General features: G+C 44.9%; 1 protein-coding gene across 1 annotated transcript in view; it reads right to left on the bottom strand.

Annotated features, from left to right (window-relative positions):
* Window positions 1-7,761: 7,761 nt before the first annotated feature.
* Window positions 7,762-27,214, bottom strand: part of LOC308327300 (phosphatidylinositol-binding clathrin assembly protein-like) — a gene marked incomplete at its 5' end in the record, with an annotated part of 63,557 nt that continues 44,104 nt past the window's right edge. The window contains 4 exons of the mRNA XM_080780613.1: window positions 7,762-7,916; window positions 13,124-13,246; window positions 25,284-25,340; window positions 25,658-25,681. Coding sequence (XP_080636739.1) covers window positions 7,902-7,916; window positions 13,124-13,246; window positions 25,284-25,340; window positions 25,658-25,681 — 219 coding nt within the window. The 3' untranslated portion in view covers window positions 7,762-7,901. The remainder of the gene's footprint in view (window positions 7,917-13,123; window positions 13,247-25,283; window positions 25,341-25,657; window positions 25,682-27,214) is intronic.

Below are 27,214 nucleotides of genomic sequence, written 5' to 3'. Positions count from 1 at the left end.
CAGTCTACTGTATGTAAAGGTGTGTGAATGTGTGTGTGAATGTACACACAGTCTATGTAAAGGTGTGTGAATGGATGAATGTACACACAGTCCATGTAAATGTATGTGAATGGATTAATGTAATGCACAATCTATGTAAGTCTTTGCACCATTTACCATTCCTCATCAGAGATGTAACTGTGTGGACTCTTCATTTCAACAGAGACGCTGTGAGGTTTCTGCTCAGAGATGGACATATCTTCACCACCGTGGATGATCAACACTACAAGTCTTCACACAACACTTAAAACAAGATGGACGACACTACAAGTCTTCACACAACACTTAAAACAAGATGGACGACACTACAAGTCTTCACACAACACTTAAAACAAGATGGACGACACTACAAGTCTTCACACAACACTTACATCAAGATGGACGACACTACAAGTCTTCACACAACACTTACATCAAGATGGACGACATTACAAGTCTTCACACAACACTTAAAACAAGATGGACGACACTACAAGTCTTCACACAACACTTAAAAACAAGATGGACGACACTACAAGTCTTCACACAACACTTAAAACAAGATGGACGACACTACAAGTCTTCACACAACACTTAAATCAAGATTGACGACATTACAAGTCTTCACACAACACTTAAATCAAGATTGACGACACTACAAGTCTTCACACAACACTTAAAACAATTGTTATGATTGATTGAAGCACATTGATGATATTATCTTTATTTAAATTATCTTTATTTAAATAGATATGTTTATTATCTTTATTTTCTGTTTTATTTCTGTTTATTTGTAATTGATTCTCTGCTGATGCAACAACAGCGACTGCCATTTCAGTGTCCCTGCAGTGCTCTGCTCAATTTTACTCGTCATAATTGATAAATAAAACATATTATTAAAGCAACACTGTGTGTGTGTTGTTGACACTCATCAAAGTTGGTTTTACAATGAAAAAAAGATGAAAACGGTGCCGGAGATTAGCTGATAACGGAAGGACGGACAGACACACACGGACGGAGTGCAAAACATACACTCTCCCCATGCCTTCGGCCTGGTGGAGACAAACATACTCTCTCCCCATGCCTTCGGCCTGGTGGAGACAAACATACTCTCTCCCCATGCCTTCGGCCTGGTGGAGACAAACATACTCTCTCCCCATGCCTTCGGCCTGGTGGAGACAAACATACTCTCTCCCATGCCTTCGGCCTGGTGGAGACAAACATACTCTCTCCCCATGCCTTCGGCCTGGTGGAGACAAACATACTCTCTCCCCCAGGCCGTTGGCCTGGTGGGGGTGGGGGAGGGCGGGGTTATGTTTTCATATTCTTGCCCTCGGGGCCACTTTTGGGGGATAAGTGCCTTGCTTAAGAGCACACTGGTAGGCCCTCATTTCAGTTGAGCGTATAACCTGGCTTCAGGATCGGTTGCTGGTACAACGTACAACCTCCCACCCCCGGTTTCACAGAACGTGTGTGAATGACGGTGAACGGCGATCTTATTTTGTTTTTAAAATTTAAAATTTTGTCATATGTTCTTCTTTGAAAGGTTTAATTATCAATAAACATTCAATTGAACCATAGTTTTCTTGTCTCAATCTTTTGCTGTTTTCCAATAATAAAAAAAATACCCCACTGGGGCTCATGCTCATTATCTTGTCAGAACAGAGTTTGCTTTAATTTACCTTAATCAAAACCCAGATGTGTTTGTGAAGTCTTAATTTCATATTGCCTCGTTTCAAGGCACTTTTTTTGACCTGGGAAGGATTCTGCAAAATGTCTTCTAAATCCTTCTTGAAAAAGCTATGTTTTTCTATGTCAGTCGTTCTCAAACACATTCATGTCACTTTTCACAATTCTTCAAAAATAGCAGACCTACAAGCTCGTAGCGCTCCACTCGGTGGCGCGCTATGAGCTTGTAGATCTGCTATTTTAACACCAAAAGGGGTTCCCGCCCAGAATGGGTCAACAGAGACAATATCCAAAGAAGAATGGTCGCAGCTCAGCATCAGATGACATTTTATTCCATTTTCTTCCAAAAACATTAACCTCTGCTTTTTGAAATTAAAAAACAATAAATTTATAACAATGCAAACCCATTGTTGATAATAATCACTTTGATGTACAAAAACGTAAATGAGAATTCGCTGAAGGAGGTATATGAGCCTTCACTCCCTGCTAACAACACATACTTGTTCATAGACAAGTGTTTCATGCCCTCGAAAAAACGATGAACCGTGTACAGATGGGACATTTGGCTACCGAATGAGTCTAGTCAATGCGGCATACACAATACTGAACATACACGGGGGGGGGGGGGGGGCTCACATGATGAAGACTGGACCTAGCCTGCATGGATGGAAACTAGCGCCCCATTTAGACACTGCGTCGCACGCTGAAAATAGCCGATCTACGAGCTCGTAGATTGGCAATTCTCAAGGGCGCACGACTTAAGTGTAAATCGGGCGTGAAAGTGTTGTGTGAAAATGCATGGAGAGACATGCGCCTTTCACTGATTGGACGTTATGGGAATGAGATTTCCACCTCGGGGTAACGTCGAGGTCTGGTTTCCGGCAGGCGGATTCACATCCGTGAGCAAGGTTTAGGTTAAGATTGTGACGGCAGAGCCTGGACTACAGAAAACGGATGAGTCTTTAGTTGTAACTGGATATATATCTTAACACAATTCTTCACTTTTTCATGGTTCGCGTCGATGAAGGCGTTAATGTCTGGTGATACTAGCAGTCAGGTTCTTGGGATTAGTACTTGGTAGTTCAGTTAACTCCTTTAAGGTCTGACCTCGAAATAAAAAAAATAAAAATCTATATATAAATGGCAGACCTACAAGCTTGTAGCGTGGCGCGCTATGAGCTTGTAGATCTGCTATTTTTCAATAGCTAAATTATAACATGTTACAAACACCAAAAGGGGTTCCCGCCCAGAATGGGTTAAAGTACATTTCAGGGCCTTTTCTTTCAAAGACCTTTTATAGACCCTAATGAACCCCTGCATGTAACGAAAACCTGCAAATCAAAATTAAGTTGAAAAAAAAAAGAGTGTACAATGAAATAAAAACGTCTGGGGGAGACTGACAATGATGTGGCACAGATGACAGAACACACCCCTAGGACACTTCGAGGTATAATAAATCTAGTGAGTGTTTTGTATATGGGTTGGTCGACCACTGTGATCTCCTTCGGTTGATTCACTCCATTTGGCCCCGTTTCTCAAACTGTCTTCCACTGGAAGTTAGTGTATAATTGGCCTATTCCGAATCAATGGCATTATCTCGCCTAAAATGTGCTCCGAAAACCAAAGCCCTTTACGTCCAGGAAACCAGTTTGTCGTTTTGCAAATGACGGAATGATGATGCAGTCCAATCGATGGCAACAGACGGGTACAAAACTGAGCAAACACGTTTAACATCAGACCACTGGACCAGACCAAACATAGAGTTACAGTACTTTGACTTCCAATCACAACCTCCCCAAGATGCTGCTGGCATAGTACGAAAAAGGAGCAAGCATTCAAACACACGTATTGAAAATAGCAATGCTTTTAATAAAGAGCGGTTTTACAAGACTGCAATGTTTTAGCTAGCTAAGGTGATGACTGGCATTGGCATTCACGGTGTTTTACAAGAGATGCAGTGATTTAACGGTTTGAAGTTTGATGAGAGGGGGAGGATTTTGCAAGTTGCATTTCTGCATGCGAGGCTGGCCCTTCAAACGGTTAACTGGCCCTTACATCTTGTAAAACGCGTGGCTAATGAATGTCAATGAACGTTCATGTCAAGAGGTAAGTAAAAAAATCTCATGGAGAAATTTCCTAAACATTTTCCAAACACACCGGTAAGTGAGAGTTCACACAATGGTCATGCTTTTACCGGTTGCACACGAGCCCAATAAAAAGACGACACTTAATCATGCAAAAAAAACCAACCAAAAAGACAGTTTCTTTTGTCTCTTGAAAATCAAAGAGGGAAAATTAAAAAGAAAGCAAATTATTTCAGAGTTTTGATATCATCCATCCGTAGTGACCTTTGAATAAGAAGCTGCGCTTTGATGATGACTTTGGTGCAAAAAAAATGTTCCTGTTTTTTTTGTTTGTTTGTTTTTTTTGTGAAGAGGACAGACCCTGTTCTGTCCGCTCCCGTGATGAAGACACTCTTGGTGTAGACCAGTTGTGATAGAGTTGACCCCTGGACACGTCACCCCCCCCCCCCCCTCTTATCCCTCATCGGGATGGACACAAACATCGACCCACCCACCCCCAGTTCCCCCCCCCCCCTTTCAACATACAACCATCCAAAACACAGATACAGCAATAAAATTGTCCCACATACAGTACAGTTGTCCAAAAAACGGGGCTTCGGTCACTTACTTTACAGAGAGAGAGAGAGAGAGCACATCTAAAAACACATGAAGTGCGTTACCTTATATACAGAGGACACGGCAAAACTGTAACAGGAGGTTTGGGGGGCGGGGCTAGCAGGGCTCGCCACGTGGGACGCAAGGTGACGTACTGTTGCGTTGGAACATTTTGGCAGACAGAAAGACGGAAACACTGGAACGAGGAGGAGGAGGAGGAGTAAATGGGGAAGGTTTTTTTTAGAACTACGACGATTATTTCTCTCCGAATATAACATACAAAAAAAAGGTCAGCTCGTTGCTCGTTATAGACATTCAGTGAAATGATGTGTCATTATCACCGGAGCATCTCTCGGACCGCTTTGCTCGCTTGGCGACCGAGGTTTTCCCCCCAACAACGTTCTCTCGGCTGGTAGTGGAGTTCTAGCTGCAATTGTGTATATAGGGACTACTTAGGGGGAGATTGGCTTCGTGGGCTTGGCCCATTTTGACCTGGGAACGATTCTGCCAAATGTCTTCTAAATCCTGACTGTCTCCTTGAAAAAGCTGTGTTTTTCTATGTCAGTCGTTCTCAAACACTCTCATGTCACTTTTCACGATTCTTTAAAAAAAATAGCAGACCTACAAGCTCGCAGCGCGCCACTCGGTGGCGCGCTATACGAGCTTGTAGATCTGCTATTTTTCAATAGCTAAAGCATAACCTAATGCCAACACCGAAAAGGGGTTCCCGCACAAAATGGGCTCAACAGCGAGTTCAGACTGTAGGCCCCATATTCATTCTTCGCCTTAATTCTAAAAGCGGTTTAGATTGGAACCGTCAGCCATGTGTAGCCACAGCAGCCGGGAGGTGTTTGTTTTGTTTTGTTTCCGTATAGGTTGGGCCAAGAGATCCATGATTAATTTCTTCTTCCACCTGCTGACAAGGGATCCCTTTATCCTTGGACCAGAATGACGCTACGCCGTAGTACAGAGACTTAGACATGGTAACGACACACATCGCTAAGTTATAGTACCCAACGCCGACACACTCTCTCGCAAGTCACCTTTCAACTCTCTAAACACAGCAGTACTACACACACACACACACACACACACACACAGAGGAGGCCCTGTGGCCTCGCCAACAGAACATGACCCTGTTTATCTCAATGGGGATGGCGTGTGCACATTAGCGTACACACAGACACACAGTACATCATGTTAGTTAACATACAACAATCAATAGAAAACGACTTCCTCCCAACTAATTATTGCCCCCTTTCAACTGTACATCCCAGCAATGGTTTTTAGGTTTTTGTGCAGCAGAGCGTTGTCCCCTCTTTGAAGGTTTGTGCTATATATATGTATATATATACTGTCTGTCTGTTAAGTCCTATACTTTTAACAACCCAGTAAAGTCACGTTGAGATTTAAAAATCCCTAAAGTCCTCCCTCGTCTTGGCTCCGAGTGCCATCTAAAATCACCGTGTGTGGACATTACTAGGGTTGGAGTTCTGCCACAGACATGATCAGTTTTTACTTTACTAAGATCTGCTCCTCCGTACGTTTTTGACTTGTCCCGTGGACCTTTTTTTTTTTTTTAAGTGGCCCTTGTCCACGATATGCCACTTTGGCGGAAGTGCAACATCTAACTAACTATACAGTAATTTACCCGTGCCCAGTGGTTTTATTGTGCCCTTCATCACAACGGTGTTAAGGGGTACGTGGTGGTCATTTCTGGACAGTCGGGACCCTATATGCTCAGTGCCAGGGGGCGGGCGGGCGGGCGGACAGACAGACACCATTTCGGGGGCTGGTCAGTTAGTCTCGGACTGTTTCTGATTGGCAAAAGAAGACCGAGAATAACTTCCTCGCTAAAAGTCCAGTCATCATCTCGACCATCTGGCTCTCAGTGCATTGTTCGCTACCGTTCAGAGCAGTAAAGGGTAAAAAAAAAAAAGAAAAGAAAAGAGTAACGTCACAAAACTAGAAAAAAGAAAAATGGGATTCTTTGGAGAATCCCGACACTCGACTCACACAAGTTACAGGACTATTATACAGCAGGGACGGCTTCTAAACAGTGTCTAAGTAACTGGGGGAGGGGACGGACGGACGGGACTTTTGAGATTGCATGTTGACCGCACAGCTGCGGACGAAATAAGAATATGTAAATACAGACCAAGAAAACAAACCAAAAAAAAAAGTCCCCAAGTAGCAAAGTTAGTGAGTGTATGAGGTTTCATTTTACATCCAAATGTAATGCCTGGGTCTGGCTCAGTGCTTTCATCAGTTTTTCCAGTGCAGTAACAATTTGATACCTGGAAAGATATTACACACAACAGTGACATCAGATAACTGACATCTCTACATAGGAATGAAAAACTAAACAAAAACATAACATAACATACGTACGTACGTACACGCCCACCCATCTCCACACACACACACACACACACACACACACACACACACACACACACACACACACACACACACACACACACACACACACACACACACACACACAGGCATGCATACAAACATCTATCCAAGTAATAGTCATTTGAAGTTGGCAACAAACAAAATGGAACTAATAAGTTCAAAGATAGACTTAAGTTGCAATGTTGATACAGTACACTCCAATAGTGGGGTGGGGTGTGTGTGTGTGGGGGGGGGGGGGGGGGGGGGGGGAGACGACTCCTGTTACACGCATACGCGCAACACACATCCATGTCACTTCCGAGACATCGGACGGTGACCGCGGCTGTGATGGATTGGACGCACACAAGCGGGAAGCGGAGTGGTTTTTTGAATTTACGATGCTTAAAATCACCAACACGTACATACATACACCCTTGGCAAAGTTCACGTTTTTAGTAAAGTGCGTGCAAACGATCCAATCAGAGAAAGAGACATGTGTCAAGTCCGTCGAGTGTGGGGTTAGGGTTGCAGGGCAGCAAGGGGAGTGTGGATTTGGGGGGACAGGTGTGTGTTTTTTTGTTTTTTTTTTGCAGGAAATTCATCGGGGGAAAAGGGTGTCGGTCGCAGGGGTGGAGGGGGGGAGGTCTAGGTCACAATGCTCCCACACTGACCGACATGGCTGTCAAGTCATTGAAGCAAATCATCGTTAGCCATTCATCATCAGCATCAATTTCATTCCAGCAGACAGAACATCCAGCCCATTCAGAAACAACAGATCAAACAGGATGGGGGGAGGGGAGGGGTGGTGGGTGGTGCTCCGATGTCCCAGGCTTACAGAACAGAGGAGAGGGGCTTGGCGAAGGAGGACAGGAGAGGAGAGGACGGATGAAAAGCAAAGCAGACTCAGTGTTTTGGTCTGTTGTTATCCATCCTCTGGTCCTCCATTCTTTAGAATTCTCTCCCGCTCCTCCCTTCCTCTACCTCTTTCTCCTCTTCTTCCTTCCTTCCTTCCTTCCTCCAGCGCAGGATTTGGTTCTGGGTTGGTTTGCTTCAACTCTCCCTCTCTCCCCTCCTCTCCTCTTTCGGCTTTGCTGCCTCGAGTCACGCCGTCGTCCCCTACATGAAGTGCATCTGCAGACAATGGAGGTGTCATTTATTGGGCCATCATGTCTATTGACGAGCATATTAACGGCCACAGAGCTAGCGGCACAACCTCTCCAGAGAGAGAGAGCCGACTTTGCTTGCTTGCTTAAGCACTTTTCAACCTGTTTTGGGGGTGTCGTCATAGTTAACACTTTTCTGCGATATGATTAAGTATGATTAAGGGCTTGGGTGGTTAACTATACCGTATGAAATTATGTGTTCGCACAAAGTGTCAAATCAAACTTACGTTGGGATGGGTTGTTACGGTATGAGTGTTAGGCCAGCTAAAGCTTTCAACAACCACTTGGGAGGTTTTATTTCACCGTTAGTCTTTTAAAAGGCTGACTGTATAAGAGAGAGCTACAACGTTGTCACATTGTAATGTAGATTGGCTTTTTTTTTTTTTTTAACAATTTCTGAAGATACTCTGTATTTTAAATTAAACACTCCTGAGGTGGACGAGACTGTTCCATCAAACGCAACGAGAGCAGCTTTGCTGCCAGCTAAAGGTTAACGAGCTGGGTAATACTGCGATGTAAAGCAACACAGCTGCAGCTCATAACCTTAAAAGGGTGCGGTGGACGTACTGTAGGTGTGCCAATGAGCAACTGTACTGTACACTGTAGCTTAGCCCTTTCTGGGCGGGAACCCCTTTTGGCGTTTTAAGCATTGTTATGCTTTAGGTATTGAAAAATAGCAGATCTACAAGCTCGCTACGAGCTTGTAGGTCTGTTCCAGGGGTCCCTGGAACAACATATTTTGAGATGGGGGTCGGAGGCCAAGTACATATGATTCTAGGGGTCCTTGACATGAAATAGCATGAGAACCACTGAGAGAGAAACAGACATTTGTAGAATCGAGCTCCGGTCTAAATGGGTTAACTGCCGGTTAAACGCTTAATTCTGACTGGTCAGTTGCGTGTTTAATTTCTCGATACATCAGAGCCGCTGCTAAGAACGGACGGCATGTTCTGGTGAATAGACGCTCAGGGCTCCATTTCCGCTAAACCCCTTATCCCTAAACTAACCCTAACCCTAAACCCCTTATCCCTAAACTAACCCTAAACCCCTTATCCCTAAACTAACCCTAACCCTAAACCCCTTATCCCTAAACTAACCCTAACCCCCTTATCCATAAACTAACCCTAACCCTAAACCCCTTATCCCTAAACTAACCCTAACCCCCTTATCCATAAACTAACCCTAACCCTAAACCCCTTATCCCTAAACTATGTTTATCCTAAAAATGTTTTTCAAAATAGTAAAAAAATACATAATGTCTACAAGCTCAGAATGTGTCACGGTGCGACGCCTTTGAGCTTGTAAATCAGATTTTTGCTTTATTTGAATTGGAGCCCTGCATTTATTGTTTTGCTATTTTAAGATTAGATTACTGAAAAGTAGTTATACTTTATGAACTTAAATACAAACGCACCAGACATAAATTACTAATATAGACTGCAGTAATTAAAGCAGGTTATGTAACAGCTGAAATCAATAATACATCAGTACTTGCATATTAACCGGTGGGCCTCATTAAGTGAAGTGGCCCAAAAGTTGCAGTCGTATGCCGTATGTATGCAGATGGTGGTCGTTCTGCCTGTTCTGTATCCAACACTGTGGCCAAGTAATCTCATTTTACAGCTAAACGGTAATACTTTAGTACACTAAAGTATGTTTCTGCATGAAACATAGCGACGTAATCCTGATCCATATTTGAACGGCACCAGTGCCTAGTTTGGTGAATTTGAGCAGCCGTAGAAATGTCTGTTTGAAAATGACAGTTTTCTGAAAAGGCTATGTTTCTATGTCAGTCGTTCTTCGATTTTTCTTTATATATTTATTATCCCACGATTTTGTAACCCATTTTTCACCCCTGTGTCAATCATCTAATGTGATCCTGGGCTCTACACACCCTCCACCAACCTAGTCCCCATATATGGGGGACAAGGGGAGAGCAACGGACTTGAACTCATGCTTCCTTCATGCCTGAGTGTCCAAGTTGCTCCTTTACACCTGACAGGGGGGGAGTTTCCCTGGTTGGACGTAGCGCGTGGAAGGAACACGTTATTCCAACCAGTTCCTTTCCCCTCCATCAGGCGCCCCAGCTGGCCAGGGGGAGGCAGTTTAGTGACCAGGATTACTGCATGTTTTTTGTGAGGGTATACCTACCCTAGGGGACACGGGGAGAACATGCAAACACACACAGAAAGGCCCTTTCGCCAACCCCGCCTTCGGGTATGAACACTGATGACGCGGAGGAGGAAACACGCCGCCAGCACCCACAGCGTCCCGAGCGGGAATCGAACCCAGGACCTTCTAGCTGTGAGGCGACAGCACTACCAACTGTGCCACCGTGCCACTGTTCTTCGATTTTTCAAAAATAGCAGACCTATAAGCTTGTAGACCTGCTATTTAAATAGCTAAAGCATAACATAATGCTAACACCAAAAGGGGTTCCCGGCTAAAATGGGTTAAAATACACGAGCATATAGAGACACAAAGGGACTACAAATGTCACGCCCCCAAATGAGACAGCGGCTCCACTTCTGGTCCGTTAGAACGCTGTACTGCAGGCCAGCCCACATAGAAGTCCATTGAAATTCAACTGTATAGTTCGCCTACTTTTAAAATGTAACAAAATGAACTGAAGACTATGAATAAAAATATGTTTCCATTACATACATTGTTTTGTTTTCTCAATAGAGGATGTATTTCACATTTAACTTAGCACTTGAATGAGTTATACCCATAATGTTTACGGAGCAGAGGGGAGACGGCATACAGAGAACCTGTCGCTTTTAAGGACGCCGACTTTGAAGAGTGGAATTCTCAATAATACATCCCGATCCCGACTGACTTTGTTCATCCGTGTCTATATTTTGAACATGTCACGGGCTTACTAATAATTATGTTCCACCTACCTCGGAGCGCCGACCGTGTGTTATACCGTTGTCAACTTGTTGTATAATTAACTTAGAATTGAATAGTTGGGAAAATAACCCAGCTAAATGGAGGAGTGACATTATATCCTGACATTTTCATACCTAGTGAATTCCCCAGATGAGTATTAATAATTAGTCTCTGATGGAGTATATTATAGTACATTGTGGGTTTTATATTTAGATGGCAGGTATGTGATATTGAAACGGACAAATACAACATATGGGACACTTTATTAGGACACGAAATAAATCGTTACAAAGCCTCAGTAATCAACCAGTGAAATAAGGGTATTTTATGATGCCTCTCATAGGGATTGCATCGACAGCTGCAGTACAGCGTTCTAACGGACCAGAAGTGGGGCCGCTGTCTCATTTGGGGGCGTGACATTTGTAGTCCCTATGTGTCCCTCTATATGCCTGCCCTTTTTGTTCCATTCCTAAGCCAATAATGCTGCTGCTCTGACAAAACTCTGTCTAATCACTAATCAGCACAACATGACGATGTTTCTAAAGTGATTAATCCATTCTCAAATCTTCTATTAACGGCTAGGTGCGCCGTCATGCTCATTTTCAGCACGGCTGGAGAGCCTATTTCAACCAATCGCTTGGTCAGAACCTGTAGTAATATACATTCAATATTTCATTCCACTTTAGTCTTTTTTCTCCATTTTTAGGGCGACTCCTCTGAGTACCCACCAGAGGGAGCTCAAGTACCACCAGTGGTACTATACTACCAGTGGTTGGGAACCCCAAGTAGAGTGACTATTTTTCTTCAGCAGAAGCAAGGAAATCCAAATATGTTTTGTTACATTCTGTCATGTCATTCCCGCATCAACTTGGCAGTGTTTATTCCTCAACCATGACCACCCCGTTGTTCATGATCCCTGTTGGCACTAGCACCTATACACACCTTACATCAGTGGTTCCCACAGTGGGGTCTGGTGTATTATTACAAAACATACACTAAACAACTTCAGTCCTACATTTCTTTATTTTAACTCAAGTAAAACAACATGTACTTAAGTGTGACACCTAAGTGTCCACTCAACTGTCATTGACAGGTAACCTAGTGGGGGAGTGGTTAGTGGGTGGGGGAGTGATTATGCAAGACATTAGGGGTGTGGACAAGCATCTATTGTCACACCCATTCCAGAGGTGCTAAATTCTGATGAATCTTTGCAGGCCAAATTAACTACTTTGCATCTGTATCTGCTTTCTGTTTCAACAAGTTTTAGATGGTCATATCTCCTTAAATTATTGTCCAATTTCATTGAATGATACATCATATGAAAGCTTACATTCTGTACTTTAATAATCTGTAATAATCTGTAATCTGTAAAAATCGAGTTGAGGACCAAAGTGCTGGCCTGTGTCACATTTTGGGGGTCCTTGACATGAAAAGGTTTGGGAACCACTGCCTTACATCACACTCGCACTCAAGAGGACTACGATGGAAATTACTTCTCAAGCTTTTTTTGTGTTTTATCAGATATGTGGTCATTGTTTAATACGTTTTTGTACAAAAAATGAAAAGGGGTATCAAGCTCATTCCAGCACTTAGGATGATTTTCAACCTTTAGATGGCAGCAAACTCACATGCTTTGCCTAGAGTTTTATTTTAGCCATAATTTTGGGGGTGGTGGGGGGGGGGGGCAGTGTGCCATAGAGTGCATCGCCATCTTCTGGCTAGAATAAGTAGTTCACACTGACGACTTAACCACTAAATACACTTAAAGGACAACTTTAGTTTTTTTTTTCAACCACGGTTCATGTTTTAGGTTGTTTCTCTAATGACAACCTAAAACATGAACCATTGGTTGAAATCTCCGAGACGGCCAATTTGTATTAATTATTAAATCAATGTTAATTTAACTGGACCGTTAAGGTCCATTTGTTTCCATTATCAGAGTTACAGACCCACAAGGATTTGGTGGTTCCAAACTATCATTTAGCATGGGGGACCCCCTGGAACTGCCTCAAGGACGTTGTGAGCTTGTAGATCGGCTATTTGAACTATTTTAAAATGTTTTGTCATAATAGTAAAAAAAATGGTAAATAAGTTTAGGGTTAAGGGGTGGCGCAAGACATAGCCCAATAGGCATACTGCTTGTACACCTGCTTCCTGTTCATAGGCCTATACTTCCTGTTTACAGCCACTTTAACTTAAAATATCTGCGCGTGCGTGTGGGTGTGTGTGTGTGTGTGTGTGTGTGTGTGTGTGTGTGTGTGTGTGTGTGTGTGTGTGTTTTACCTGTGCCCCTGGGATGGGTCCAAAAGGGTTTGAGGGTCTGAGGACAGGCTGGTTGTACATGACAGGCTGCGGGGCCATCATCTGAACACCTCCCATCTGATGGTGGCCCATCTGAGGAGGGAGCTGGCCGAGAGACATAGGCCGAGGGATGGGAGAGAGAGAGAGAGAGAGAGAGAGAGAGAGAGAGAGAGAGAGAGAGAGAGAGAGAGAGAGAGAGAGAGAGAGAGAGAGAGAGAGAGAGAGAGAGCGATGGGAGAGAGAGAGAGGAGACAGGCCGAGGGATGGGAGAGAGAGAGAGGAGACAGGCCGAGGGATGGGAGAGAGAGAGAGAGAGGAGACAGGCCGAGGGATGGGAGAGAGAGAGAGAGGAGACAGGCCGAGGGATGGGAGAGAGAGAGAGAGGAGACAGGCCGAGGGATTGGAGAGAGAGAGAGGAGACAGGCCAAGCAATGGGAGAGAGAGAGAGAGGAGACAGGCCCAGCGATGGGAGAGAGAGAGAGAGGAGACAGGCCGAGGGATGGGAGAGAGAGAGAGAGGAGACATGCCGAGGGATGGGAGAGAGAGAGAGAGAGGAGACAGGCCGAGGGATGGGAGAGAGAGAGAGAGAGGAGACAGGCCGAGGGATGGGAGAGAGAGAGGAGACAGACCCAGCGATGGGAGAGAGAGAGAGAGAGGAGACAGGCCGAGGGATGGGAGAGAGAGAGAGAGAGGAGACAGGCCGAGGGATGGGAGAGAGAGAGGAGACAGGCCCAGCGATGGGAGAGAGAGAGAGAGAGGAGACAGGCCGAGGGATGGGAGAGAGAGAGGAGACAGGCCGAGCGATGGGAGAGAGAGAGAGAGAGGAGACAGGCCGAGGGATGGGAGAGAGAGAGAGAGGAGACAGGCCGAGGGATGGGAGAGAGAGAGAGGAGACAGGCCGAGGGATGGGAGAGAGAGAGGAGACAGGCCCAGCGATGGAAGAGAGAGAGAGAGAGAGAGAGAGAGAGAGAGAGAGAGAGAGAGAGAGAGAGGAGACATGCCGAGGGATGGGAGAGAGAGAGAGGAGACAGGCCGAGGGATGGGAGAGAGAGAGAGGAGACAGGCCGAGGGATGGGAGAGAGAGAGGAGACGTGGATAGAGAGAGCTTAGATCAACAGCTGTACTCGTTTCATTCCAACACATTCTCCTGACTGGCGGAAAATGTTCGTCCAGTATACCTTTTTTTTTTCGCTGACGAAAACTCAACGGAAACTAAATACAAACTAAGCTGTGATGACTTAAACTATAAGGACTAAATGTATACATCAAATGAAAACTACATTAAAACGTTAGGGAGGGATTAGTGGCGATGAGAAGACATTAAGACAAGTGATTTTATGCTTTATGTTCACTCTCCCAACCTGTCGACAGCACGGCCCGCTAAAATACAACTAGACGAACACTGAAACATCTCGGATGACTCAATATTTTGTTGTATTCAAAAGGATATAACTAAACTAAGTAGAAATGTGCCGTAAACATGGTTGCAACTTGCTGGTTGTCGCTTGGTGCAGCTATAGCGACAACATTGTGCGACGGCGTATAATGCCCGATCTATACTTGGTGTCGTGCCGCGCGTCACGCGCCGAACTATAGCAGATCTACAAGCTCACGTAATGCATTGCAGTGTGACACATTGTGATCTCATAAGGTCGTCTATTTTCTGTGCACAACACTGGCACACAACAACTAAATATGGGGAGATTCACACTATGGTCCCGGGACCGCATCAGGACCGATTGAAGTGTACTCGGATACGGGTCGATGCAATGTGAAAGCATTGAGTACAGTTGAATGAAGTGTACTCGGATACGGGTCGATGCAATGTGAAAGCATTGAGTACAGTTGAATGAAGTGTACTCGGGTACGGGTCGATGCAATGTGAAAGCATTGAGTACAGTTGAATGAAGTGTACTCGGGTACGGGTCGATGCAATGTGAAAGCATTGAGTACAGTTGAATGAAGTGTACTCGGGTACGGGTCGATGCAATGTGAAAGCATTGAGTACAGTTGAATGAAGTGTACTCGGGTACGGGTCGATGCAATGTGAAAGCATTGAGTACAGTTGAATGAAGTGTACTCGGATACGGATGGATGCAATGTGAAAGCATTGAGTACAGTTGAATGAAGTGTACTCGGGTACGGATGGATGCAATGTGAAAGCATTGAGTACAGTTGAATGAAGTGTACTCGGGTACGGATGGATGCAATGTGAAAGCATTGAGTACAGTTGAATGAAGTGTACTCGGGTACGGATGGATGCAATGTGAAAGCATTGAGTACAGTTGTAATGAAGTGTACTCGGGTGCAGAAGAATCAAGGCCAATGTGAATCATGGCCGGCTGGGGGACCAGGCAATCGTATTGGGGAACAGTTTGAATCAAACAGACTCAGTGTGAATCTTCCCGGCACTAAGGCAGATATCCCCAAACTGTCTTGGCCGTGCGTGCACCCCCTGTTGCCTCCTGACCTAGCTGACGCACCCCCCAACGCTAAGCCTCCTTGCATTTGGCCGGGAAATGATAAGAAAATGTAATATGATTATGGCAAATAATCACAGAATGTCACTGCACGGAGAGACATGCAGCTGCTGTATACCCCCACAGCTGCTCTATACATCTCCTTAACGACAACCGGATTTTGCCATTTGTGCTAAATAACACCGTAAAACCGCCATTGCCCTTTTCATGTCACGCATCACCGTGAGGGCGTTCGCGCACCACAAGGGGTGCACGCCAGGGAGTGCACAGAGAGTGTTAGAGGCAGGGGCTGAAATCCCGTTAAGAGGGCACTTTTGGACAAAAATTGCAGATCTACAAGCGCACAACGCGCCACGCTGCGACGCGCTGAGAGCTTGTAGATCAGCTATTTTCAGGGCGCAACCCAGCACTCTTTAGCTACTAGAGATGTGGTGTAACAACATGGATTTTCGAGACAAATTTGTTTCAACGCTAAAGGGTGCGTTCCAAGTTCAGGAGACTTCGGAAAAATTGCTATTTTCCTGAATGCTGCCTTTCGGCATGGCATGGCATGGAAACGAGTGTGGCATTTGCATTTCTTCCAACACAGTAAATGCCGCATTCGTGGTCTGGAGAGGGCAGTTGTTGTACAGACGGGTACAAGGGCAGGGGCTGAAGCCCCCTTTGATGTCTATGTGTGCACGTCCCTGGTGCACGTGTGACGCACACAAAATGTATGGTCACATTTTAGTTTGTATTTATTTTGTTTATCATTTTGAAGATGATATTTTGTTTTGTGAAAAGAAAGTTGCTAATAGGAGCAAGAATGTTTCTATATGGACAATGCACTATCTTGGTTTAATTTCAAGCGTTCTCTATGACACTATTCAGTGGAACTTTCCTAGTGTTTCCACCACTAGGGGGCAGTGTGGCGATTCGCTTCGTTCTCAGAGGCACACATTGACTGGACTGAATCACTTCCTCATTCTGCATGAGGAGGCTGAAAAGACAACATCATCGTCACCTGTCTTATTTATTTTATTCCTGTTTTATCAGGTTTGTACTCCATAACAGACTCTTAAACTACACACAGTTGTTGCCCACATTTTATGTTACTGTTGAGATCGTTTTTGGTAAAGCTGAATATAATTTTGAGTGGTTTTGTGACCCAAAGAATGTCCCGTTTTTACATGTGTTCCTAACATGGTGGTCCTGTTGTGTTTTAAGAAGTATTTTTGATGAACAGAATGTTTGATTATAAAACGTTTTGTATTATTTTACATTATAATGCACTTTAAAGTAGTTTAGCATTATACTATGAAAAACGTTTTGTCTACAGCCATTTGAAACTCAGTTCTGCACTATGATACTTACCTGCTGTTTAGGGATATATATTTGTAGCGCTATGCTAGGTTATTTGCAATACATTAAATAATGCGCACTACTGTCTGACACAGACACTTAAAGGATCTTTGTGGTATGAGGAAAACATACTGGTAGTTATTAAAGTAACTATGGTTATGGAAACTAAATGTGAACAATGTGATGTCATGAAGAAAAGGAGTATTGTGACTGTTATATTTTGATTGGTTTATTGAAAAAGAAAAGAATGATACAGAGAAAATGAATATATTGAATTGTGAATTAATAAATATGATTCTGCATGAGGAGGCTGAAAAGACAACATCATCGTCACCTGTCTTATTTATTTTATTCCTGTTTTATCAGGCATAGGAGGGCTTCCCCAGCAGCAAAACTCATCTGCTTATGGGTCTCACAACTGGGACTTGTAACAGATTTGTGGGGGCTCGTCCGGGATCGGCGCCACCTGATGATCGGAGTAGGACGTCGATCCAGTGATTCCTGAACCTGTGGGCCAGAGTGCTTCATCGTCAGAGCGAGAAGCTGTGAGAGTCGAGAGCGTCTGACTGCTGCCAGAGCAAGGACTTCACAAGCTGAGGGTGTCTGATTGATGTTCACGATGGCAGACAACGAGAGGAAAACGCTGACCTGGACCATAAAGAAGAAGCTATTCAACCTTTCTTCAGATGAACTGCTACAGCTTGCCAAAGTCATCTCACGCTCACAAGAGTCTACTCAAGCTAAGTTGGTCAACCAGGATGAAGAGAGCTGTATTGATTTTTTGTGTTCATGGATGGAAAGCACAGATTTGCTAGAGTCAGATGATCAGGGCATGTCAGAGTTGAGCACTATGCTAGATATTATTGCTGAAATTATTGATAAGCGTACCAAGAGTGATGTTATTACAGGCGCTGGAGCAGAGGTTGATGTATCTGTTGTGTCTGATGCTAATGTTTCACCACACTTATCTGAGAGTGTCCACACTGACACACATGTTACGGATACACCCTCTGACATTGCACCATTTGATTTGGCCGCTCAAAGTGATGCCCTGGCATTACAAATCAGTAAGCTGATGTCTACTTATGATGACGTGCACAAAAAGGTTAAACAGGGTGGGGCTTCATTTATTCCACACACTCAATCCACTGATTCACACCAGTCCACACACCACAGCCCGCACACCATAACCCACACTCAACCCACTGTTTCTCACCAGTCCCACAGTCCATACACCACAACTGACACAAAACACACTTACCAGTCCCGCAGTCCACATGTCATAACATCCTCCCTTCCCAACTATGATCACCATACTGGAAGTATGATTGCCCTCAAAGACCTCCCCTTCCTCCAGAAGAAGGAATTCAAGTTGCATGGTGGACAGATTGGTGATAATGCATCCGAAGTAACCTACAACAATATCAGCAAGCAGATTGATCAAGGACTGAGAGAAATGCACACTGAAGGTGAAATCATACGAGCAGTGTTTCGCATCATAAAGCCTGGAAACTTCAAGGATATGCTCACCAGCAAAGATGACATGACCATAGCCGAGCTGAAGAGCTTCCTACAGTCTCATCTGGGAGAGAAAAGCAGTACTGAGCTGTTCCAGGAATTAATAAGTGCCAAACAACATGAACATGAAACACCACAGCAGTTTCTCTACAGGATGATGGGGCTCAAACAAAAAGTGATTTTCATGTCAAAACAGACAGACTCTGATATCAAGTACGAAGCACAAACAGCACAGAATGTCTTCCTTCGCACCGTTTACCAGGGCCTGAATGAGAAACATGATGATATTAGGAGGGAGTTGAAGCCACTTCTCTCAGACCCTGCAGTCACAGATGATGCACTTCTAAGACAAGTCAACAAAACGACAAGTGAAGAAAGTGAGAGGAAGCGACGCTTGGGACGCAGCAATCGCCCCAAGACAGCTCAAGCTCACAGTGGTGAAGTGACCACCAATGAAGTGAACAAAGAGAAGCCTGTTCCCGACACGCAAGTTAAAGATGAGCTCATCCAAAAACTCTGCGCTCAAGTACAGGCTCTGACGGAAGTCGTAACCTCCCTACAGTCAAAAGCTGCATCAAATCCGTCAAGACCTGAGCCCCAGCCCCAGTCCACATGTCAGTGTTCTACTCAACAGATTCAGACTCGACAAGTAAGGAAAGAAAGACCATATGGCTGCCCTAACTGTGTTGCAAATGGCCGCCCCAACTGCAGCCACTGTTTCGCCTGTGGAGAAGAGGGGCACCGTGCTGTCGGGTGCCTGAAGAGGCCTAAACCGTCGGGAAACTCCCCCCGGTCACAGCAGAGGGATCACCTGTGACCGACACCAGCCTTCAGTCCCATCCAGATAGCCCCAAGCCAGCAACAGTGCAGGTCAATCACCATCTTGCCACCCCTTCTCACTCATCGGCTGATGACAGGTCACCAGCACAGCGAGTAGCTAAGCTAATTGGAAAGAAGTGCTTATTGAAATGCAATCTAAGTGGAAACGCTGTGACGGTTCTACTCGACTCTGGGGCCCAAGTCAGTATTATTGACAAGCCATGGAAACACAAATACCTACCTCAACAGGAAGTGCGCCCTCTCAGTGAACTCATAGGAAGCAGAACACTGGATCTCACTGCAGCCAATGGAGGACAGATCCCATATGATGGATGGGTTGAACTCACCTTTAACCTACCTGGCAACGATGATCCAAATCTCGCCATCAGAGTACCCTTCCTGGTCAGCCGTGTGAGCCTTGTGAGACCGATACTGGGCTTCAACGTCATTGAAGAGCTCATCCTAGGGCAGGAGGGTCACATTGAAGTTGTTGCTGTTATTGGCAAGTTGCTGAGAGAGGCCATACAGATCGACAATGACCAAGCAGAGACAATTGTGAACTTGATACAGACCCCGGAACCCGACCAGCACCATGCAGTGGTGAGAGTTGGTCGTCAAGGCATTGTCGTCCGTCCAGGCCATGTCGCTCGCATCAGGTGCAAGGTGCCTGCTGATTTCACGTCCACTGTGGCACTGTTCGAGGTCAACCACCCAGACCTGAGACTGGAGGAGCTAGATATCGGTGATGGCTTGGTTGAAATTCACCAGGTCAGGCAGCCCTATGTGGAGATTCCTGTGGGTAACCACACCCAACACGATGTGACATTGAATAACTTCACAATGTTGGGCAGTATTCAGCTGATCGACAAGATTGTGGAGACAGATCAGATGGATAGCGTCGAGATCAGCAACGTCGACTTACCTGTTCCTGTCGATGAAGACAACAGTAACCCACAAGAACAACCATTCAAGCGGTGGTCTCCTCCTGTCGATATAAGCCACCTAAGTGACGAACACCAAGCTGTAGTCAAGCAAATGCTCTACGAGGAGTCAAATGCGTTTGCTCAGGATGAAAATGACATGGGGTGCATTCCAAGCCTTCAAATGGGGATAACCCTGAAGGATGACATCCCAGTACAGAGGAGCTACACAGCAATTCCCAAACCACTGTACAAGGAAGTTAAGGAGTACATCCAAGACTTACTGGCAAAGAAGTGGATTGTAAAGTCCAAATCTCCATACTCTGCACCAGTGGTTTGTGTCCGCAAGAAAGATGGAAGTTTGCGGCTATGCATAGATTACAGGCTCCTGAACCAAAAGACAGTTCCAGATAGACACCCTCTCCCCCGTATTCAAGACCTCATTGACACGCTGGGTGGCTACAATCTGTTCTCAATTTTGGATCAGGGAAAAGCCTATCATCAAGGCTTCATCGCAGAGGGGTCGAGACACATGACCGCCTTCATCACTCCATGGGGCTTGTATGAGTGGGTGCGCATCCCCTTTGGGCTTTCAAACGCCCCAGCTGCTTTTCAGAGGAGCATGGAGGAAATGCTTGACTCCTTGCGAGACGAATGCTGCATACCATATTTGGATGACGTTCTCTGCTATAGTAAGACCTTTGAAGACCATGTAGAGTCGCTGAGACGAGTGCTGAGGGCGCTCCAACGTCACGGTGTAAAGCTCAGGCCAAACAAGTGCGAGCTCTTCAGAAAAGAAGTTCGTTATCTGGGGAAGCTGGTCTCTGCTGAGGGAGTGCGGCTAGACCCCAAGGACCTGGAAGCCATTCAGGCCTTGAGGAGTAAAACCCCCAACACCGTCGGAGAGGTCCGTAAGCTTCTAGGATTCTTAAGCTACTACAGAACGTACATTCAAGATTTCTCTAAAATTGCCAAACCGATGTATGAGCTCTTGCAATCCAAAAACCCTGTCACCAGCGTGCCCCAGCCCAAACAGAAACGAGGAAAAGGAGCCCAGCTGTCCTCCAGAACCCCGATACAGTGGACTGAAGAGCACCAAAGAACTCTTGACCAGCTCATCCACACCCTGTCCAACCCCCCAGTACTAGCGTACCCTGATTTTGATCTCCCTTATGTGCTGCACACAGACGCGTCACAACAAGGTCTTGGTGCGGTGCTATACCAGCGCCAGGGAGGGAAGCTCAGAATCATTGCATACGGGTCCAGGACGCTGACGCCAGCAGAGCGGAATTACAACCTTCATTCAGGGAAACTTGAGTTCCTGGCTTTAAAGTGGTCCATATGCGAAAAGTTCAGAGACTACCTCTTCTATGCACCCCACTTTTTGGTGTACACGGATAACAACCCATTAACCTACGTGTTGAGCACCGCTAAGCTAAATGCTGTCGGCCACCGATGGGTCGGAGAGCTAGCGGACTTCCGGTTTGAAATCAAGTATCGACCGGGCAAGATTAATGTGGATGCTGACACCTTGTCCCGCATGCCATTAGACATAGACAACTACGTCGACGCCTGCACAGAGGAGCTGTCCAAAGACATCATACTGGCAACGTGGGAAGGCAGTCATGCCGCCAAGCAGAAGGATGTTGCTTATGTGGCAGTCCTGAACCTGTCACAAGATAGCTCAACCTCACAGTCAACAGAGTTACTCCCAACCATCCCCCATGATGAGCTCATTAAATCTCAACGAGATGATCCTTCCATCAGTCAAGTCATCCAGCTGAAAGAGACCACTAACACACTGACCAACGACATGAAAAAGGGAGTTAGTGGCCTTGCGAGAAAGATGCTACACCAATGGGAGAAACTCCATCTGGAAAATGGTCTGCTGTACCGGCGAACAAGCCAGAGGAGTCAGCTCGTCTTGCCTGACCAGTACCGATCTCTGGTGTTGAGGCACCTCCATGACGAGATGGGCCATATGGGGACAGAAAGGGTCTTGGGACTAGCCAGGGACCGGTTTTACTGGCCATACATGAAACAAGATGTTGAAGCTTATGTAACAAGGAAATGTCCCTGCATCAAGCAGAAGAAGCCGGTCTCACATATCAGGGCGCCGATGGGAAGCATTACCACTACCTCACCCCTAGAGTTGGTTTGCATCGACTATCTTCACTTGGAGCAGAGCAAGGGAGGCTTTGAATACATTCTGGTTGTTATTGACCATTTTACAAGGTATGCCCAAGCCTATGCCACCAAGAATAAATCCGGAAAGACTGCCGCAGAGAAAATCTTTGAGGACTTCATTCCACGGTTTGCGTACCCTTGGAAATTACACCATGACCAGGGTCGAGAATTTGAAAATGACCTCTTCAAGACCCTGCAACAACTCAGTGGAGTTGGTCACTCCAGGACCACGCCCTACCATCCGCAGGGTAATCCTGTGGAGAGATTCAACAGAACCTTGCTCCAAATGCTCAGAACTCTCGGAGAAAAGGAGAAGGAAAGATGGAGAGACCACTTACCACAAGTCATCCACGCCTATAATTGTACCAGGCATGAGGCAACAGGGTTTTCGCCTTTCTATTTAATGTATGGACGTCACCCACGCCTGCCCGTGGACATGATATTTGGCCTGGCAAAGGAAGAGGAAGCCACTTCTCCAAGAGGCTATGCCGAGAAGTGGGCTCAAAGGATGAAGGAAGCTTACCGACTGGCCTCTGAGAATAGTCAACAGTCAAATGCTCGAGGGAAGAGATACTATGACCGCCACATGAAGGGTGTTGTTGTCCTGGAACCAGGTGATCGTGTTCTGGTGCGTAATCTGAGTGAGAGAGGAGGCCCTGGTAAATTGAGATCGTACTGGGAAAACACAGTCCATGTTGTGAAGGAGAGAATTGCTGATGGACCTGTTTACAGAGTGACACCGGAAACGGGTGGGAACAGGATCCGAACACTACACCGCAACCTGCTCCATGTGGTCAACGACTTACCTGTAGACTTACCTCCGCAGCCACAACCTGGAAGGAAGAGAGACTCACCTAGAGACCTACCTGAACCCCAAGCTCAACAGAGAACAAGGAACAGACAGTCAACTTCAAGGAGACAGAATGAACAGAGCCTCAGCAGCGAGTCCTCAGATTCAGATGATGATGGACCACGATACTGGCTGAGAGTGCCTATAACGAGAGAACCTGAGACTTCACAAGCACAACCCCGTTGGGAGCCTCAGAGAAACACTGATCACGTAACATACACTCAGAGATTTGAACAAACCAGGCCACTCATACCTGAAAGAGAAACCAGAGGATATCCTATTCAGGAAGGGAGAGTGGAAATGCCTGTGGAAGAAAACAGAGATGCTGTTGTTGACATGGTACCAACAGAAGACGAGCAGATACCTGCCGATACAAGTCATTCAGATAATGAGCAGGACGAAGTTGACCAGCACAGGGAAAGATCAGTAGACCCTCAGACAATTGATGTGCAACCTACCTGTGATCAACCCAGTAGTCCACAACCACGGAGGTCCGAACGTGAAAGGAGGCCTACCCAGATGTTCACTTACGGCTCATTGGGCCAACCCTCTTACCAACCTCAACCCATGATCAACACAGTTGGAGCCTATGAAACGTCATCGATGCCAATCTGGGAGATGGGGCCACATCCCATGACATACCCACCTTTCCAGACACTACCATACCTCATCCCATACCAAATGCTACCTTACCCCCAAACCATGCCATACAGTCAACCACTCTTTGTGTACTGATTGACACACACAACAACTACAAACACAAACACTTACACGAATATACCTACCTCGATACAGTACTTACCTTTGAACTTACCTTTGAGTATTGAGAATTTGAGAATGTATTTTTGTATTTTGAGAGTTGAATGTCTGGAGCCATTTTCTTTTGTCGGGGAGCGTGTGACGCACACAAAATGTATGGTCACATTTTAGTTTGTATTTATTTTGTTTATCATTTTGAAGATGATATTTTGTTTTGTGAAAAGAAAGTTGCTAATAGGAGCAAGAATGTTTCTATATGGACAATGCACTATCTTGGTTTAATTTCAAGCGTTCTCTATGACACTATTCAGTGGAACTTTCCTAGTGTTTCCACCACTAGGGGGCAGTGTGGCGATTCGCTTCGTTCTCAGAGGCACACATTGACTGGACTGAATCACTTCCTCATTCTGCATGAGGAGGCTGAAAAGACAACATCATCGTCACCTGTCTTATTTATTTTATTCCTGTTTTATCAGGTTTGTACTCCATAACAGACTCTTAAACTACACACAGTTGTTGCCCACATTTTATGTTACTGTTGAGATCGTTTTTGGTAAAGCTGAATATAATTTTGAGTGGTTTTGTGACCCAAAGAATGTCCCGTTTTTACATGTGTTCCTAACATGGTGGTCCTGTTGTGTTTTAAGAAGTATTTTTGATGAACAGAATGTTTGATTATAAAACGTTTTGTATTATTTTACATTATAATGCACTTTAAAGTAGTTTAGCATTATACTATGAAAAACGTTTTGTCTACAGCCATTTGAAACTCAGTTCTGCACTATGATACTTACCTGCTGTTTAGGGATATATATTTGTAGCGCTATGCTAGGTTATTTGCAATACATTAAATAATGCGCACTACTGTCTGACACAGACACTTAAAGGATCTTTGTGGTATGAGGAAAACATACTGGTAGTTATTAAAGTAACTATGGTTATGGAAACTAAATGTGAACAATGTGATGTCATGAAGAAAAGGAGTATTGTGACTGTTATATTTTGATTGGTTTATTGAAAAAGAAAAGAATGATACAGAGAAAATGAATATATTGAATTGTGAATTAATAAATATGATTCTGCATGAGGAGGCTGAAAAGACAACATCATCGTCACCTGTCTTATTTATTTTATTCCTGTTTTATCAGGCATAGGAGGGCTTCCCCAGCAGCAAAACTCATCTGCTTATGGGTCTCACAACTGGGACTTGTAACACACGCACCACAGTTGGGGGAGCAAGGTATAGAGGAGAGAAGGGTGCTTCTTACCATTCCATATACAGGCACTTGGGGTGTCGTCATAGGAAAAGCCACTGGTGCTGGAGCCTAAAAAGAGTGATTACATTTTTACCTTTGTAGTTAAACCAGTACTTGACAACACTTAATTTACATTTTAAGTGCCGTTACATTTTTACAAGTTGCTGTTACTATCCAGAGCAAATAAGTGCATGCAGCAGTAGTATAATGTTTTTTAACTTTGATAAGGAGGACCACAGTGGATATAAAACGACCGTGCCAAGACAGTAAAATAAGACATGGGACTTGGTGAAGATGAAAAATACTTAAAAATATATATATTTAATTTGCAAGACAAATGGGGAAGCATGAGGAGAATGAAGAACTATATAATATGCAACACTTACATAGCCGGTATAGATCATCCCATTCTGTAAAGATACAACAAAAGAAAATGTTCGTTAGTTTTTCTTTTGTTGTTTTGTTTCTTGCTGTAGCATTGGAGGCAAAGCCTATTGAATGAAATAGCACTCTAATAACAGCTTATAGTGCACCCATTCTCTGATGCCTTTTGTTCCGCTCGGGCAGAGCAGACACCACAAGCACTCAGAGTATCCGTAGACGTCTCTCTCTTTTCACTGTATACCTACTCGGAAATAATGTCCTGCCATGCTGTTTGGTATTGTGAAAGGGCCCGGAGGAGGCTGCCTCTATCACCTAAAGGTTCTGAGAGGCTTTAACCCATTCTGAACGGGAACCCATTTTGGTGTTCAGCATCATGTTATGCTTTAGCTATTGAAAAATAGCAGATCTACAAGCTCATAGCGCGCCACCGAGTGGCGCGCTACGAGCTTGTAGGTCTGCTATTTTTGAAAAATCGAAGAGCGACTGACATTTTTTAGAATCTGATCTCAGGTCAGAATGGGTTAATCAGACCAGTGTGTGTCCAGTGGAAACCTCGTATGAATCTGATCTCAGGTCAGAATGGGTTAATGTCGTCAGACGGCGGTCCGTGGCTCAAATGCAGAATAAATAATCCTTGATGCAACGTTAGATTAACATTACAGAAAATACTAACATAATTAGATAGCTAATAAAAATAAATAAAAATACACGGCCTTCTGCTCATCTGCCCCTTTGGCTGAGAGAGCAACAGTCTGTGGGACAAAAAAAACCCCTCCTTTTCTGCAAAGCATTCTTTTAGTAGTACACATACACAGGGTTTACCTCTCAGGCCTTATGCCTTCGTGTGATTAAAAATAAATACATAATGTGTGATGGGTTTTTTTATGCAAAAGTACATAGAGTTTGAAGTGTATATATATATATATATTATATATAGGATATCTAAATATTTTATCAAGCAACTTGAAAACGGGGGTGTACAGTTCATAGAAGGCAGAGTATAATATGAAAATGACCCAATTTCATCATGTAGCAGAGTAGCTTGACAAAAACTACATCACTGCATTTCTGTTACCAAACATATCACAACAGATGCCCTTCGAGAGCAGTTTGTCGACGGGACTCTCCAAAACACTCGGTGTTCCATCTGGGGACCGTGTGTTTCTGGGAAACACTGGGTGTTCCATCTGGGGACCGTGTGTCTATGGGGAAACACTGGGTGTTCCGTCTGGGGACCGTGTGTCTCGGGGAAACACTGGGTGTTCCATCTGGGGACCGTGTGTCTCGGGGAAACACTGGGTGTTCCGTCTGGGGACCGTGTGTCTCGGGGAAACACTGGGTGTTCCATCTGGGGACCGTGTGTCTCAGGGAAACACTGGGTGTTCCATCTGGGGACCGTGTGTCTCGGGGAAACACTGGGTGTTCCATCTGGGGACCGTGTGTCTTGGGGAAACACTGGGTGTTCCGTCTGGGGACCGTGTGTCTCGGGGACGTTTCTGAACCCAAAATAACATTACTCATATCAACATTCAAATGACATTATGCAATTTTAAAGGTGT

The sequence above is a fragment of the Protomyctophum bolini genome (genome assembly GCF_963924005.1).
Source record: "Protomyctophum bolini genome assembly, chromosome: 13".
Classification (NCBI taxonomy): Eukaryota; Metazoa; Chordata; class Actinopteri; order Myctophiformes; family Myctophidae; genus Protomyctophum; species Protomyctophum bolini.
Note: the sequence above shows the minus strand (reverse complement) of the source record. Positions and strands in the feature narration are given on the sequence as shown.